Raw genomic sequence first — 18,618 nt, 5'->3', positions numbered from 1 at the left:
TCAAGTTCAACTTGCTCAAAAACCTCCCAGACGTCACTAAGAGGCGCTTGTTGAACTTGTTCAATCAATTCCTGGAGCAAAACGTTGTTCCGGACGATTGGAGACAAGTGAGAGTTATAGCCATTCAGAAACCCGGTAAAACCGCGTCGGATCATAACTCGTACCGTCCCATCGCGATGCTGTCGTGCATTCGGAAATTGTTGGAGAAAATGATTCTTTTTCGTTTGGACAAGTGGGTCGAGGCGAATAGCTTACTCTCAGATACGCAATTTGGATTTCGAAGGGGCAAAGGAACGAACGACTGCCTTGCGTTGCTTTCAACTGAAATCCAATTAGCCTACGCTGAAAAACAGCAGATGGGTTCAGTTTTCTTGGACATTAAAGGTGCTTTTGATTCTGTTTGCATCGACATCCTTTCGGACAAACTCCATACCAGTGGGCTTTCACCAATTATCAATAATTTCTTGTACAATTTATTGTCCAAGAAACAAATGAGCTTCTCTCATGGCAACTCGGCAATTTCACGAATTAGCTACATGGGGCTCCCTCAGGGCTCATGTCTGAGTCCCCTTCTGTACAACTTCTATGTTAAAGACATTGACGATTGTCTTGCCGAAAATTGCACGCTAAGGCAGCTTGCAGATGACGGCGTGATCTCCGTTGTTGGGCCAAAAGCACCGGACCTGCAAGGACCATTGCAAGATACCTTGGACAATTTGTCTACATGGGCAATGAATCTGGGTATCGAATTCTCTCCGGAGAAAACTGAGATGGTTGTTTTTTCTAGGAAGCTTTATCCAGCACAGTTGCAGCTTCAACTTATGGGTAAAACAATCACTCACAGCATGTCTTTCAAGTATTTAGGTGTCTGGTTCGATTCCAAATGCACTTGGGGAAAACACGTTGCGTATCTGAGTCAGAGGTGCCAACAAAGAATCAATTTTCTTCGTTGTATTACCGGCACTTCGTGGGGAGCCCATCCGGAAGATCTGATAAGACTTTACAAAACCACCATTCTATCGGTTTTGGAGTATGGTAGCTTTTGCTTCCAATCGGTGGCGAACACCCACATCTTGAAGCTGCAACGGATTCAATATCGTTGTATACGAATCGCACTAGGTTGTATGCATTCGACGCATACAATGAGTCTGGAAGTACTTGCGGGCGTACTTCCCTTACCAGATCGGTTCGCGGAATTGTCGTTTCGGTTCCTTATCCGCTGTGAAGTCATGAACCCGTTGGTGATCGAGAATTTTGAGAAGCTGCTTGAACGAAATCCGCAAACACGATTCATGAGGTTGTACTACGAGTACATGACTCTGGAAATTAGCCCCTCCCCGTTCAATACCAATGAAGTATCCTACGATTTCAGTTGTTATTCCGTAAGATTCGATTTCTCAATGAGGGAGGAAATTCAAGGAATACCAGAGCCTCATCGCCCCCTGATTGTACCATCCATCTTCGCGAACAAATACCGCCACGTCAATGCCGAGAAGAGATTTTTCACTGATGGGTCCACAATAAATACGTCCACTGGTTTTGGTGTATACAATGATCTCCATAGTGCCTCATATCAGCTTAAAAAACCATGTTCGGTATACGTTGCAGAACAAGCAGCTATATTGTATGCGTTAGAGCAGATCTCCTCACGTCCCCCTGATCACTACTTCATTTTTTCGGATAGTCTAAGTTCTCTGGAGGCTATGCGTTCTATAAGGCCGATGAAGCACTCGACGTATTTCCTGAACGAAATACGATCGTCACTGAGTGCTTTATCAAACAGCTCACATATCATCACCTTAGTATGGGTTCCTTCTCATTGCTCTATCCCGGGCAATGAGAAAGCAGACTCGCTGGCTAAGGTGGGCGCTATGGAAGGCGACATTTACGAGCGACAAATCGCCTACAATGAATTTTTCACAATTGCTCGTCAGCAAGTCCTCATCAACTGGCAACAAAAGTGGAATGATGGTGAACTGGGAAGATGGTTACATTCGATCCTCCCACAGGTGTCGATCAAACCCTGGTTCAAGAGATTGGACGTGGATCGCGATTTTATCCGGGTAATGTCCAGGCTCATGTCCAATCACTACTCGTTAAACGCACACCTCTACCGCATAGGGCTTGTAGATAGCAGTTTGTGTGCCTGTGGAAACGGCTATCACGACATTGAGCATGTTGTCTGGTCTTGCACCTCACATCATGTGGCGAGATCCGAACTAATTGAATCCCTCAGGGCCCGAGGGAAACAACCTTATACACCAATTAGAGACGTTCTGGCTTGCCGTGATCTCGATGTTATGAGATTAATTTACGTATTTTTAAAAAGTGCTGATTTGTGTATTTAGTAGTGTTTTGTGTTTTAATTCTTTCATTCTTTCATCACTATCCCAACCCAAGTCCCCTCTTGTTTCATTTCAGCTGTGCTTTCAATGCTTCGATATCCACAGCACATGCCCGCCAATACAGTGCAGTGACACTCATCCGTCGAATGAAGCAGAAAGAAAATTTACCAATATCCCTTTCCCTTTGCCCCTCCCCTTTCCTCTAAATAAATGTATTTATTAATCTCGAGTAAACCGCGAGTATTCGGCCCCCATTCTACTAACATTAGTTGTAAAAAAAATTATAAAAAATTATATTTAAATTAATTTGGCTCCGCAAAGCTACCGCATTTGAGCCTTTACAAATAAATGGATTATAAAAAAAAAAAACGTCTTCGGGGGCGTCCAGATGTACTTCGTAGTCGACGGCGGTGTCGACACAGTGCTGGAACCGATCCCATTCAACACAATTGTAGTTTTGCCGGGATGTTTGAAATGTGTTAGGCGAGAAGCCTACTTCGGCCACCACCGGGTAGTGGTCCAAGCTGAGCTCCTGGAAGGCCACAGGTTGCGAGATGTTGTGTCCCATGTTGCTGACGAAGATGTCGATGGTCTCATGGACCCCAGATCGACTCAACCGGGTGGGAGTGTCCGGGGCCAAGATGGTATAGTGGCCCTCTTGCAGGTCTTCATTGAGGATGGTGCCGTTTCTATTGCTCCGACCGTTGCCCCAAGCTTGGTGTTTACCGTTCAGGTCGCCAGCGATGATGAAGTTCCCGCACCTCCGGGTGAGTTTGATAATGTCTTTCCGGAGGACCACTGACGACCCGTCCCTGATGTTGGTTTGCTTGGGGCAGTAGGCCGCGATGATAGTAATTGGGCCAAGTGATGTGCTCACCTTCACTCCGATGGCTTCGATTGTTTTCAGCTGGAAGTTTGATAGCAGCCGACAACTGATGTTCCGTCTTGGAGCGATGGCCACTCCTCCAGGAGCGGTCACGTCTGACGAGCCGGAAATCGGGAAGGAATACATTCAGTTCGGGCTTCAAGTGCGGCTCGTTGATTGTTGAGGGGTAGCGGTGGGAGATTTGGAACCAGGTGACGAGGCTGGATTGCCGGGTATTGTTCATCCGTGATGGCTGGTAGTGTACGTTTGTTTCTATGTCGGCCTGACTAGTTGCTAGTAGCCACCTTCTTTCTGATGTTCATGTATTCCGTTCGCTTGGGGCAGTCCCGAGTAGTGGCACGGTGAGTACCGCCGCAATTCACGCACTTCGGCTCGGTGTCATCAGCTTGAGCATAGGTCGCCGTCAAGTGGGCCATAGCACACTTGTCGCAGCGTGGTTTCATATGACAGTTCTTCGTGCCATGGCTGAAGAAGAGGAACTTGTGCATTGGGTCACATCACGGTGTTGTGGTTTGTAGGATTCCCAGTAAATAATGACTTGAAACAGGTCACGTATGTTGCTCTTCCGCGCAGTAAGGGTGGTGGAGCCCTTCGTGAAGTGGACCAGAAACAGTTGGTCACGATAGTTAGTATTGGACATAGGCCGTCGATTCATTGGGCGGACTGCCTCTGGTTTCAATCCAAGCCTCACCAGTTTATCTTTTACGGCAGCCGCTTCGTACGTTTGCAGTCCCCGTAAAACAACCTTCAATGGTTTCACCGAAGGCAAATCGTGGGAGTAAAACTCCACCGTACTGTTCTTCAGTAGGTCACCGACCGACTTGTACTGCTGTAGGCTGGAGCACATGATCTTAGTTCCTACGCTACAGATCTTGCATCGCGGGAACAATTTGAGTTTTGCCAGCTCATCCCTAAGCTTGGCGACGCCCTTCATCGGGGTAAACAGCGGGGGAATCCGTTTGGGCTTTCTTACTAGGGCCCTCCGATACAGGAGTAGTAGAACGCTTGCGTATCATGCTTTGTTTAGTGGCAAGTGCCATAAGACTTGTCAATACGCCTGTCGATGACGGCACTTCCACGACGCGACCATAACAATAAAATTAGTTAGAAACGATTACTGCTTGTTGTCTTCCTTCGAAACAAAACATTTATACTGTCAAATTAACCGGGTTGCCAAACATTCAATTTTCCACGCAGAGACGAGCCAGCCAACGGCTGAAAGTCTCTATAATAAATTAATCAATTAATCAATTTTCCACAAACAAACAAAGTCAGTCCAATGACTGGCATTCTATGCACTGCCGGCACTGCTGCAACACACGTGAGGCACACTGAGAAAAAAGTTGTCGCAAATTAAGTGTGTAGAATGACCACCTCTTGGTTTTAGCTTAATATCCTAGGATATTTATAACATGATTAGAATTTTGATTGTAAGATTATTTCAAAACATTGACTAACTTTGGGAAATTTCATACGATGGAAGAAATAAAATAAATATTTGATGCTATGGTATGTTCTGTAATTCTGTCTGAAGAGATAATAACAACAGAAGATAAATGAAATAAATTCAGAGTAGAAAGTACACCTAATCTGCGATCCATCAGTTATGTATTGTGCAATTGAAGAAAAAATAACTCTTCTGCTCCCTTCGTCAAGTGTTTCAGAACTTCAGAACTGTTGCAGAACTTGTCAAATTATTCTAACCAAATTGATTGCCTCTTACCATAGAGGTAACTCTAGACTAGAAGGTCCCGAAGAAATGTGCTCAACTTTTTGGCTCAGCTCTGGTACTCTCTTCGGTACCAAGATAATCGATGCACCCCTCGAAAAATAGGAAAATCCACGAACCCCTCATGTTATCTGTCAAACTTTCATAGCGAATCAAAATAAACATAGTGTAGTACTAGAATTTCGACTAGAATGGGTTACGTTAATCGTTTGCTTGGGACCAATTGGCTAGTCAAGTAGTGAGCCAATTTACAATCGTTAGTTTCCAACCGGTTGCTCTTACTGCAGAGGAGACAGTGATATGCAAAATCAAAACTTTCAAAACTAAAAGTAAATAAAAATTAATTATTAATGTTAATTTTTCCACTTTGATAAAATTTTGATATACATTTTATTTCTAACCAAATGAGTCATAATTTTATTTCAGTTTACTTGATGATTTTTTATACACGGACCCCTGAAACGACATTATAGCAACAGTTGTTCGTTAATAAAGGAAGTTGATGCAATTTTGTAATATTTTTGTTATTCATTTCTGGTCAGGTTATCTATCACCTCTCAATTTTAAAATTAGACTTCGGTCTTGACTCGAAGCTTCACTTCAATCATCAAATCATCATCCACCTCCGAAGTTAAAATGAAACTGGATCGGTCGGAAGCGAACGTCAGCTCCAACCTTCTGGAAATTATGTTCCGATTTCACTACACTGAAGCAAAACTTCACGTAATCGCCATTGGTGAAATCCTTTAAATTTCATTGGATGTCCAATGAAGATATCGCTTTGAAAAAATAAAATGAAAGCTATGTGTTATTGTTATTGTTGTGCGTCGGAAGTTTAGCGCATTGGAATGGAAGCTCAACGAAATAGCACACAAAGGCAAAGCACAGTGTAAATCTCAATCGTCCATATTCAATCGGACGACAGTTGTTGCAAGTTAAGTGGAAAATGAACGTGACGAGATTATGGATTTTTGCAAATCCGTCCTCGTTCAATACTTTTATTGATATTTCAATAAAAGTTTAATACCTCTCGAATCGATTTGTCAATTTGGTTGGCTGGCGATTGTGAGGAATCTTCGCTTTGCTCTGCTCTTGAACAAGTGCTCGGCTCACGTCCGCTTTGAGATGCAGACGCACACCGAGCAAAGCACAGACAGGAAATGAGAGACATAAGTAAAGGGAGAACGAGATGGTGCTGTTATAAGCCGATACCGGTAATTGATGGGGACGCATTATGATTGATGATGATTGCTGATTTCTGCGCCAGTAAATCTCATTGAACTACTCGATGCGGCAAAGGGACCCACCCTATCCGATTGTCATTGGTGGTCTATATCTCGATGTCTTCTCGATAGGATTCACCTAACCACCCCCCCCCCCCCCCATTAGGTGAAGGAAGAGTGACGGCGGAAAAGTCTCTCGAACTGTAAATAAATCTCCATTCAATGCGAATGTGAGCCCGTAAGCAATAAAACAAATTTGCTGTGAAATTCCAGGGTTTAATTCTACGTATAAATTATAATTATTTTTTTCTGCAGGCTCTCCTGTGAACCCTTAAGCCATTATTGAGCTCAGCGATTTATGGTGGCTGCATTCTGAGAGGAGAAACCTTTGGAATTGGTGTTCGAACGTACCCATTGTTCCTTATCGAACACATTTCACATAAAAACTCATAAGCTTCAGTGTGCATTAACAAGCTTTTAATGCTGCCAAAGAAATCTACGTCCCTCGACAAGCTAGTTTCCCCTCCGGGGGACCATACGAAAAACCACATTAGGCTGATTGCAGCCTTTTCCTGACATCATTTTTAAACATGAATTCCATTTCCCATTTGCTGAACATATTCAACGTTTTTTTTTGCGAACAAATGCAACCAAAGCATGAAAATATGTTCAATTCATTCCTATCCTTCCTACACTATTGTAGGCCGAGCGAGCTGGGGGGAAAAAATGACTCTGATGCCGGGTGGCGCCTGCCTATACCATACTTACCACTCATAAAATTATAAATCACAGGATTGATGGCGCTGTTGGCGTAGCAGAGCCAATGCGAGAACAGCGACAGGACTGCCACGACATCGCTCTGGCCGATGTCGAACGTGTATCTGAGGAATAGACGGGAGAGATAAAAAAAAATGTGTGCATTACATTATTATTGGAATGTAAATGTCGTTTTTTTTATTGGGGTTCTGTAATAACTTTGCTGGAATCGGAATTCGTGTGTTTGTTTGTATATATTACGAGCAATGAAGGAGGGGGGTCGGGGTCGGTAGATATATGACGGTTGAAATGGTTATTGTTCCAATCAAATCAAGTGTATCAATAAGGGATGATGTTCGGAGATGGATCAGTCCTATGAGATTGGAGCAACAGCTGTTCCTTCATTCTGCTCCGTTTTTGTGATATATCCTGACACACATGAGTCGGTTGAAATTGATAAACCGTGAAGTATTTGTAGATGCAATAATTGTGTGATGATGATTTTTCTGTCAAAATTCAACGAGAACAGGAACAGGATTTTAGCGGCGCCGGTGGTGTAGTGGTAAGCGTGATTACCTCTCACCCCAGCAGGCCTGGGTTCAAACCCAGTCGGCGCCGCCGGAATATCTCTGATGACGGGGGAAGTAAAGCCGTTGGTCCCCGGTTCATGAGTTGATGGGTCGATAGGTAGGGTGCAGATGTGGGAGCTTTCTCCCTGGCGTCGGTAGCATTGGTGTTCAGCACGGAAAACAAGATCGACGGAAAACAAATCAAGGAAAAAAAGGAACAGGATTTTTTCGTGGGTTGCGAGCATTCATGTTTGCATATTTACAAACGAGAGGCCAGTGTCGTATACCCAATTGTCCCCTATCTTATTCATCAGAACACTATGTAAAACTCATAGGAGCAATTCTCTGCCAAATGAGCAAACGACACCCTCCGATTTTAATGAAAAATTCAACATGGCTTTGGTATGAGAGATTGTGATTTTTCTACAGATCACGAGACCATTTTGACTCAAGTCAATTTTTTGACGTAGGATTACGTCTTTCGGTAACATATTGGGGGCGCAATTAAAAAAAAAATCAAAATCGACCGCATTACGAAAAATGGTCAGGTTTTGACAACATATAACTCTGTCAATAGCGGATGGATTTTAATTCTAAACAAGCCAATCGATTAGAAACTTTTCTACGAATCTGCAAAAAGAAAAATTTATCAATTTTCAATTGGTTACTATTGAAAATTACACAAATGTCCAACTGTGGCAATGGTGATCAAAACTATCACCGATTCTAATTGATTCCCTAACACAGATTTCCCAATTGAATTCCCTTCGGTCTCACCGAACGGTGCTTATTCAATCACCGTGTGTGGTGGTTTCCGGTCGGTCGTCATTATAAGCAGCAGCAGCAGCAGAGCTTTCGGCGCGTGGCGGTGAACATTGTTCTCCAGTACACAACGGAACGCTGCCAGCAAGCAGCGAGCTGCAGCCCACATGACCGTACATTCATCGAAGAAGGAGGAAGAAGCCGCACCGCAATCAGTAGCTCTGCGTGAGTCGCTGAGGTTCATCTATGCCAAGCGTGTCACCCTGGTTCAAAAAAAAAAAAAAACATACAGCTCGCCAGCGTCATCCGTATTGAACACACTGATATCGTAATAGTTCACAAAATGACAGAAATACTTGTATATAAATGTTCTTTCAATCATTTGACAGAATCTCAATCATCTGTATGCAACGGATAAACACTGCTTCCACCTTCTCGAAGAACATCAATTGAGGAATACAATGCCATCGCCCTTCACCAAACTGTTCACCAATATATCCACAGCTGAGTACCGCTATCATCTCTAAGAACGTCGAGGAAAAAATCCACAGCATTGTTATAAACTGGCTTCTAAGCTTCCAACCTCTCCAACCTTTTTAGGGCCACAAATGACTGATAAAAGAGCTAGGCTTGAATCCAAGACATATCGTCCAGGATTGGCTTGTACTAGATGGACATCTACAGAGCACCTTAAACTGAACTCTCAAATTTCTTCCGAATTTCAAGCTATCGAACTTTTCACTGATAATGCGTTAAGAAATCAATTTAATATTTACCATACTTTCGCTGTGACATCAAAACTACCTTTCGTAATCCTCTGTCAAATCTACGGTCGCGTATTTGATACAACCTCTTACTTTTTAAAGGGCATATGAATTTTTCAAAAAATTCTATCTCTAAAACCGTTTATAGTATCAAAATTCGAGCCTAATTAGAAATGAAAACAATGAAGGAAGGATTTCGTATGCTTCGACGAGTTAATTGTTGCATTGTCCTCCTGAAAAATTCAGTTTTCACCCCATAGATTATCATCAAAATCGATGAGATCGTTGTCTAGAAGTTCTACGTACTTCTCTGAGTTCATTTTGTGGGAAATGAAACAGATTGCGGTCTTTCCAAGGCGTCCATGGAATTCAGACTTTAGGTACTGCAACGTGTCGTCACAAATGAACTCAGTGCTTATCGGCTGAACCTTTTTGACAGTTCAGTGGTACTGTTTAAATACAAGCGCTTAGTCGTTTTCTCAAAAAAAAAAAAAAAATCTAAAATTTCCGAATTTTAACTTGAAAATTGTCGAGGAACAGCGCGGTGAAAGAATGTTGCTCGTGGACAATGCAGAAGTGTGGTTTACATCTCTCTGCAGTCTGAAAAATTATCGAGAAAATCTACCCAAGAAAAAATCGACTAAGTCCACGTAAAAGTACCACTGAACTGTCAGATTGAGGTTAATCCCGACGGTACAAACCCTAATTGGACGAACGGAAAACGTTCATCCTGGAAAAAATCAGAGATTGCTGTGTGTGGCTGATCACAAGATCATACGTGATTTTACACACACTTAGAAATACCTAATCTTACATGAGAGGGAATCATTCTTTGACATAAAGGATGAGACGTAAACAAACATGTCATGTAAAATTAAGCGCTCCGGGACTGAAAAGTTCGAAAGTACATTTGATTGAGCTGAGTTTCGCGTATATTATGACTCAATTTTATGTCAAAATTGACGCTCGTATATGTCAGTCTCAGAGCATCTAAATTTAGATCAATTTTTCTATGTGTGTATCTATCGACCCGTCAGCTCATGAACCGGGGACCAACGGCAGTACTTCCTTTCCGAAGGAAGGCGTGATCAGAGATGTTATGCCTCAGAAAATCCCGGCGGCGCCGACTGGGATTGAACCCAGGCCTGCTGAGGTGAGAGGTAACGTAGTATAATTGGCAGGTCATACAATTTTCAATTCAAAATAAATATGCCTCCAAAGGGGAATAATGTTAAATAGTTGTCAAACGAGATAATTTTAATCTAAACCAATTCCAAAGGCTAAATCACTTCGAAAGTAACAACAAATGTAATTAAGGAATCAATGGAAATAAAAACACATTTAACTACTACTATCCGGCAGGGCCGTCTTAAACACCTTGGGGCCCCTGCTCTATTGTTTTCTTTTATTGCACATGAAATAACAAAAGGTACACTACTAGTCATAGGTATGGAATCGCTAAGAAAAGTATTACAACATTCATTTGAATAAACAAATCCTCGAAATCCTGATAATCTGCAAAGGCGCTGTCTTGAGCAAAGTTGTTCAGGGGTGTCCGGAATTTGGACAGTTTGGTTCTGAATTCTGATACTACGTTGCGCTAGGCACTATGTAGTGTGCATGTAAAATTGAGCATTTTTGGATTGATTTTATCTCGTGATTGCGACGACCAAGAAAGTTCGAATCTTGAGCAAAGTAGTTCAGAAAACCAAGGGCGTCCGGAAGATGGTTAGTATTGTTCAGAATTATGGCACTACAAGTGAGCATTTTTGTAATTATTTTATCTCGTGATCCCGACCACCTAGAAAGTTCAAATCTTCTGCAAAGTTGTTCAGAAGGCCATGGTAGAGCGGATAGTGCTTAGTTATTTTCGGAATTATGTAAATGTACCGGATCTGAGAAGTTTGAAATCGCTTGAATATTAAGTGAACCAGTCCTGAACATTTTGGATTCAGTTGAATTTTAAGTAAATCAGGCATGAAAAGCTTGGAATCACTTGAATATGACGTGAACCAGACCTGAAAAAATTAGATCCACTTTAATGTGAAATGAATCAGACCTGAACAATTTTTTTCCTTGTTTTTTTTTTTCCGTCGATCTTATTTTCCGTGCTAAGCACCAATGCTACCGACGCCAGGAAGGCAGCTACCACACCTGGACCCTACCTATCGACCCATCAACTCATGAACCGGGGACCAACGGCTTTACTTCCCCCTTCTGAAGGAAGGCGTGATCAGAGATGTTGTGCCTCAGAACATCCCGGCGGCGCCGACTGAGATTGAACCCAGGCCTGCTGGGGTGAGAAGTAATCACGCTTACCACTATACCACCGGCTCCTCTACCTGAACAATTTGGAATCACTTTAAAATGAAATGAATTCAAACTGAAATGTTTGGAATCGCTTGAATATTAAGTTAATCACACCTGAAAAGCTTGGAATCACTTGAATATGAAGTGAACCAGACTTGAAAAGTTAGGAATAATTTAAAAACACTATCAGTCATAAGTATGGAATCGCTTAGTAAAGTACTGTAACACACACTAGCATAACCTAATTCAATAAAATTTTAAAACCACTTTGGAAAGAACTGAATAACTCAAGGAAAGTACTGAATTACTTAAGAAAAGTTCGGAATCACATGGTTGTTCCATCTTATCCAAACCCCAAAATATTGCAATCCTAGACCTATATACGTAAAAAATGTGAAAACGCCTTTAATATGGTATTTTTTTTTTTAATATGTAGGCTTGTTTGTCTTGTAAACCATAGGTCTTTGCTGCCTTGGGCAGCGTTTCTCAATATTATGAAATTCACAACTTTATCCAAGAAACCCTCTCCCTAGGACGCTCTATTAACCCTTTGTCTGTATCTCGGGGTCAATATGACCCCAGGCAATTCTGCAATCTTGATTATTCATCAAAACGATATTTTTCTCTGACATTTTTGCAAACCAACAACATCATTGGATACGGGAAACTATCACCTTTCCGAAAGTGGTATTGGTTTGCGTGGGTGTACTTTGGTTCGCGTGTAAAGGGTTATCAAATGTTATGCCTGATATCTCGAGCCACTTTTCAAATAGACCAATGTAACAAATGTAAACAAATCGAGTTAAGCGATACAAGCTATTGCTCTTCTATCATTGTATGTGATACAAAAACACCCATCCAAATTTACTTTCATTTATTTAAGAAAATCATCGATCAAAAATTGTCCAATGTACAGTTTGAAATGATGGGTATATGATTGTTACTTCGGTCATTCGGACTGCCTAACATGATTGGTGCTCATTTTCCAAAGGCGGGGCCAATCTAAAGTTAAGTACTATACTCTGAAATCTGTGAAAGGGAATCTAGTATCATGTAGACAAAACGTCCAATGTAACACTCATTGATTATGCCATTGTGAAAAATCGTCCAATGTAACATGTCCGATGTACAACTCGACTTGTCAAAACGTCCTATGTGGTTTTTTCAATGTTGTAGCATGAAATTCAAAGTAAAATTGTGATTTTACCCTTTCTTCTGAATTTTCAACGTTATTATACACTGACTACATTAAAAATAGTATTGCAAAATGTATTGTTTTTAAACAGTTAAAATAATAATCTGTTGAACTTCAACTTCGATTTTCTCAAAATGGTGGATATGTTACATTGGTCTATTTGAAAAGTGACACGAGATATGTTGTACTTGTAAGTAACAAGAAGAGGGTGTAAAAGTATGTGTTTGATTTATAAAACCTGTCAATTTCGCTTTCAGAGCGTCACAATCAGCGATCTTATGATTCGTGAGCGTTCACTCAGAGTGAGCGCTCACGAGTCGTAAAATCGCTGATTGTGACGCACTGAAAGCAATATTGACAGATTTTATGTGTCAAACATATGCTTCATGAACTCTTCTTGTAACTTACAAGTACTAATTAGCATTATACTATTTCATGATTTCAGAATTCCGAAAAACATTTTTTTTATAGCAAGTGAGTGGAAGTAACTCTAGCTGCGAGTACTGATTTAAATCAGAGGAATACGTAACATAGTGAGAGCTAAGTCGATTAGCAGGTGGTGGCAGGGATAAGCCCAATACCGAATCTCTCGAGCTAGGTGAACAAAAAGTAAAATTCCACCTGACGCAATCCCTTTCAGGCGTTTGCTTCACGAAGTACCTACACCGGTTCGGACACGCAAGGTTACAGGTAACACCGAAGTACGTGGACATCGATTGTCCAACATTTGTGGAGAATACTCGAGCCAAGGATTATACCAAATTGACAAGTTCTCAGGTTTTGATAACTGAACATGTTATCATTCTGGTTAAATAAACAGCCAACATTTCAAAACATATAACAAAAGACTCCTTGGATATAACAAAAATAACGGATTTAGTTACCATGGAAAACATCTTGATAACAAATCTTGTGATCCATGCACATTTTTCCAACAAATTTTAAGGGGCGACCCCGGTGTACTGGTTGGCATCCATGCTGCTCACTCTAAAGTCACGAGTTTAAATCTCACCCCGGATAAGTCACGAATGACAAAAGAGTGTTAAAGTGACTATAATAATAAAAAAATCATATTCTAATTTTTTTTATGGATTTAGTTTTAATGACGTTGATAACTGGAATATGATTGGTAGGGTATACGTCCCTAACCTCGGTCTAATATGCAGCCATCGATTACGTTTTTAATCATAACTCATCAATGAATTTACCTGCAAACGATATTCTACTGCTAAATGGTATGCTTAGATATGCTTATCATGTCGTTTGCTATCAGAAACCACGAAAAGTTGAAAAACTTACTTTTTTTAAGACAATAACTCACGAGGGAAATGTATGTAATATGGGTCTATTGTCCCCAAATTGGGTCTATTTATGGATGCAACTTCGTCCTATCTTGTTTGATCCTCAAAAAAACGCTCTTGGTAACGTTTTCTGATGTATTTTTTTTTATCACTATCACTGTTAACTTAATGCTCTTCATTCCTCAAAACATTTCTTAGAGAAAATTTTACGAAAACTACATTAAATCACTCAATTTAAAAATTAAAAATTAAAAATTTCGCTTATCGTCTTTTGACCGCAGAATATCTAAATCAGAACATTGTGATGTTCATTATACAGGTTTGGCAGAAAAAATCTCCCTTCCTGTTCGTTCCTTATCATCCAAATGCAAAACAACATTGTTGACGTTACTCTTATTGCTATATGCTGTCAAATGAATTTCATGGGCCATAGTTAGGAACATAGAAAAGAAATGTGTCCCTAAAGTTGGGTCCATGTTTTACTTGTGAAAACGTTGTTAAACAATTAAAATAAACATAAAATATTCAAACAGCAACTGTAAGTTTTACGTCTAGTGTGTATTATCAGGTAATTCCAATCAATAAATGCCATAATCAGGCCATTTGATGATCGTCAGTCAACCTTCCCATCTTAACCTTATAAGTCATGGCGGCTAAAAACTCCGAACATTGTGATATTCTCAACCAGTTTTATTACTTACGAGAGCTGAAAATGTATTGAAATGTTGTGATATAAATTGATTTGTGTGTGGTACACATTTATCAACCATCAGTGATCAATATTTTCCTTATTTTTTGTGTAATATTCCTTAATTAATTATTTATTTGCGTGATAGGCCGAATGAAAGGACTAGACCCACATTACATACCGTAACCCTAGTATTTTTTTCTTACCATGTGGATAATATTTAAAGTTTTGAAACTAACATTGCATCATTTCATATTCTATTTGATACAAAAATTAGTCGAGGTTATTATTAGTTAATTAGTTATGCGATAACAACTGAAAACACAATGACATCTGGAATAACAAGACTTGTTGTCAAGATGATATATATGTTTTACTTTGGTCGGGAATCGTACATAAATTGTGTAGAGACGAGGGTACGTGTAAAATTGTCAATAGGACAGTAAAGGGCATGGATCCGATAGGGATCCATCCCGGCAAATTCGACAGAACGGATAACACCCGGAGCCATTGTGCGTGGCCCTTAACATACATATTTTCATGTGTAGAAACCTTCTCACCGAAAAATCACCGACTCATCCCACTTTCGCTACTGTACCGTACCACGAAGAAGCAAAGAGAAGTTACACATACAGCTTTCCCCCGTAGAATGCGTTACCCACTGAGTTGCACCCACCGCTTTTTCTCGGTGGGTTTTCAACCAAGCGCTCTGATTTTCTGCGAGTAACTAGTTCTCCATTGGCACTACTCACACGCAAAAAATCAGACCGACTGGTTGAAATCCCGCCGAGAAAAAGCGGTGGATGCAACTCAGTGGGTAACGCATTCTACGGTAACGCGTTCTTCGGGGGATAGCTGTATACGGAAAAGAGACATGCCGATGTAGAATACGGTGGACGGAAGAAAATTATTAGTACCATCATTTTGCTTCCCTTGAATGCTGATGTAGAGGAGTGTGGCTTTCGACTACCGATTCTGCACCTGATGGCTTTAAGGAGGGTGTGGGAAGATGCAAATTTAGTTTTTCTGCTCCAGGAATAGACTACTTTAGCGCGCGTATTCAACGACGACAACAAGATAAAGTGAAAGACGAAAAAAACATGCAGCAGTTTGCTTTTTTCCATTCCGATGAGAAGGACTCTCGACGTCGACGATGCTGGGTGGTCAAAACATTGTAAACTTGTAGTAGCCCGGGCAAAAATAAGCATAACATTACATGGAAATAATTTTTTTTTTATTATTAATTTATTTGATTAGGCTCAACCGAATTAACTTTACAGAGCCGAGTATTCTTGTTCGCTATACAATACATCTTAAAACTATAGTTAAAAGGTACAACACAATAAACATTTTATCTTCCGCTATCCAATAAGCCTCCTCTACCAGAACGGGAGCCGCTTCCAGTGGTTTACTTGTATGGCAGATTCGCCAACGAGGGTCAGAGCGCTTCCAGTGAAGCAATGGACGCAAAACGTGGTCAACACTCACACACTCATCACGAAACGGTTGCTTTCCAAAGTCGACCACGCATCGACCGAAAGAACTGCTGATGAAGAACAATGAGGACGACCACACAATGGTTGCTGCCGAGTAAACAGCCGATCGCGTGACACACATTGAGAGTGGTCTGCTTCTGTCGACAGGCGAGTGAACACTATTGAAATAACAATAAAGTACAATACATTCTATTGTTGACAATTAATTTGTTATTGTGTTGTGTTTATCAAATAATAGTTCTTTTAAATTTGTCGGAATTCTTTTATGAAGAGCTTTGAGTGTATTGGAATTAAAAGGAAATAAACCAACACATTCAAAGCTCTTCACAAATAATCATATTTTTGCCACAATTAGGCTGTGAACCATTTGCCGAGTTAAATTCCTGTGTTACCGATCGATCGGTTTTCGAGCAGAACTCAGCCACGGTTGTCATAATTTAACTTCTTGTCGCTCAGAAATAACCACGCTCGGATAGCATGGTTAATTGATAACTTTCCATCTGTCAAATTTTAACCAAAAGTTAAAAAATCCGCCAAACGGTTCAGAGCCTCAGAGGAGCCGCGAATTTGGAAAAATAAAATCCAGGAATGTCTTTATGCAATATCGATGCTTGAAAAAAGGTACTTTACATTTCTCAAAAACTTTGTCACAGACGTCATTTCGATCAGAAGTGATGTTTTAGTGCTAAAATTGATTGAAAAATGCCAACTCAACATTTTGAGAAAATTTACAAGATCCAAAATGGCCGATTTTTTGCAAAAATGTGAATTGTAACACTTAATTCTGCAAAGTTTCATGCAAATCGGAGTAGGTCGAGTCTCAAATTGTTGTTTCTGTATCCTATTTGGCCTGAAACTGGTTTTCATCGAGATGCCACGGTCACATTGGCCATTGGTTTTTCTAAACTCGGTGGATAATGACTTTATTGAGAGGCCACGGTCACATTCACCATCACAAAAATGTTCCGATGCCCCCGGGGAAGTGATCAGTTTTTGACAATAATTAAAACCCGTCGTGCGAAATATTAGAGGGACTGCGGTCACATTGAGCATCCTGAAAATGTTCCGGTGCCCCTGAGGAAGTGGCCAATTCTTTAAAAAAAAATTGAAACTCGTCGTACGAAACGTCAAACTTGGTTAATGTTACCGTGGTCTCTTTATACGACCATTACCAGCCGAGTATTGAAAAATCACAGTCAAGTCACTTCCCCTGGGGCACCGGAGCTTTCCGGGATGCCTAATGTGGCCATGGACCATCGGTATAGTTGTCATTGGTCCAATTACATCATTTGAAAATATTATGTTCACCATGAATGCCGACCCAAAGTGACCCCAACGAAAATCGGATTAACTCCGGAACCATATATCGATGCAATTTTTTCCTGATGGATTCAAAAACTTGAATAGATTCTCAATAAAATGAACTTCGTTGTGCTGCAAAATATTGAACAAATAATGTTTCTAGAGCTAATTGAATTTTGAAATCTATGCAAACTTAGACGTAAGGCACGCAAAGGTTAGGACTAAAACATTGGACATCTTTCAGCCTTAGAAGCCAGTTTTCTTAAAATAATACTTTAAGAAGCAACGCTTTTTATCGAAGATAGACAATGTAGTTTTAGAGGAAATGTTCAAGGAATCTCTTACTATCCGTTAACGTTGGATTGATACCAAGCCTGTCGTGGTGGTTACTCATGGTTAATCCAAGGGGTGGTCACTCTACAGACTCATTTTGCGCCAATTTTTTTCTCAGTGTACCTCAAGTGTGCCGCAGCTTTGCCGACAGTGCCGACAGTGTCAGTCATCAAACAGGCTGGATTTGTTTGTGAATATTCAGGCATGTTTGGCAACCCGGTTTTTCAGACAGATTGAATGTTTTGGTTTGATCGAACCACTCAAAAATATTAGAAAATCTAAAATAAATTCTGTACGCAGCACTTAGTTTAAAAGGTAATCTATAGTAGATAGCTTGTGAATGAACATTTCAGGTATAAAAAAGTAGAAATGTATCAGTTTTCTGTCGAAACGTGATGGTGTAAATTTTCATTCATACAAAGATCATTATTAATTTTCTAGAAATGTATGGATCATGTTTGCCGGCATAACATCCACAAATTGGAAATCAGTGTTACTTAGCGCGGAAGTGAAATACCAACTATCGATTAGAGATGAACAGCATTATGGTGCAGGATTTGTGTTGGTTGCTGAAGATTATCAGCTTCCAAACGAGGAGGAATACCATTTGGGATCGTTGGAAAAAGGAAAAGGTTTTCGAAACCTGTTTAATGGAATCTATAAAGGGATGCCAAGGTAAGTTCTTTGTATTTTTTTACATAGTTCGATAATTCAATAGTCGCGGATTTTATAGTCTTATGCAATTTTTTACGGCTTTGCATCGTTGCTTGTGAGCTATTGATTTGTAAACCATTTCTTTCTTCTGTACAGATACACATATTACTATGGTCCACCGTTTGCAATCGTTAACTAATTAATTAATTAGTTAATTAATGTTTTAACCCGATATGCCCACCAGCAGGAGTTTGTGGATATGTGGAGCGACAGATTGATTGGAACTGTCATAGGTTGCCGACCGA

The 18,618-nt window shown here is 40.5% G+C and overlaps 1 protein-coding gene across 2 annotated transcripts in view; it reads right to left on the bottom strand.

Moving 5' to 3' along the window:
• Window positions 1–18,618, bottom strand: part of LOC135697691 (orexin/Hypocretin receptor type 1-like) — a 346,064-nt gene that overhangs the window by 45,008 nt on the left and 282,438 nt on the right. For both annotated transcript variants that reach the window (XM_065217465.1, XM_065217466.1), the window contains exon 7: window positions 6,952–7,064. In XM_065217465.1, coding sequence (XP_065073537.1) covers window positions 6,952–7,064 — 113 coding nt within the window. The remainder of the gene's footprint in view (window positions 1–6,951; window positions 7,065–18,618) is intronic.

This window comes from Ochlerotatus camptorhynchus, unplaced genomic scaffold, assembly GCF_037179485.1.
Source record: "Ochlerotatus camptorhynchus isolate MF236.1 unplaced genomic scaffold, CSIRO-AGI_Acam_v1.1 ptg000077l, whole genome shotgun sequence".
Lineage (NCBI taxonomy): Eukaryota > Metazoa > Arthropoda > Insecta > Diptera > Culicidae > Ochlerotatus > Ochlerotatus camptorhynchus.
Note: the sequence above shows the minus strand (reverse complement) of the source record. Positions and strands in the feature narration are given on the sequence as shown.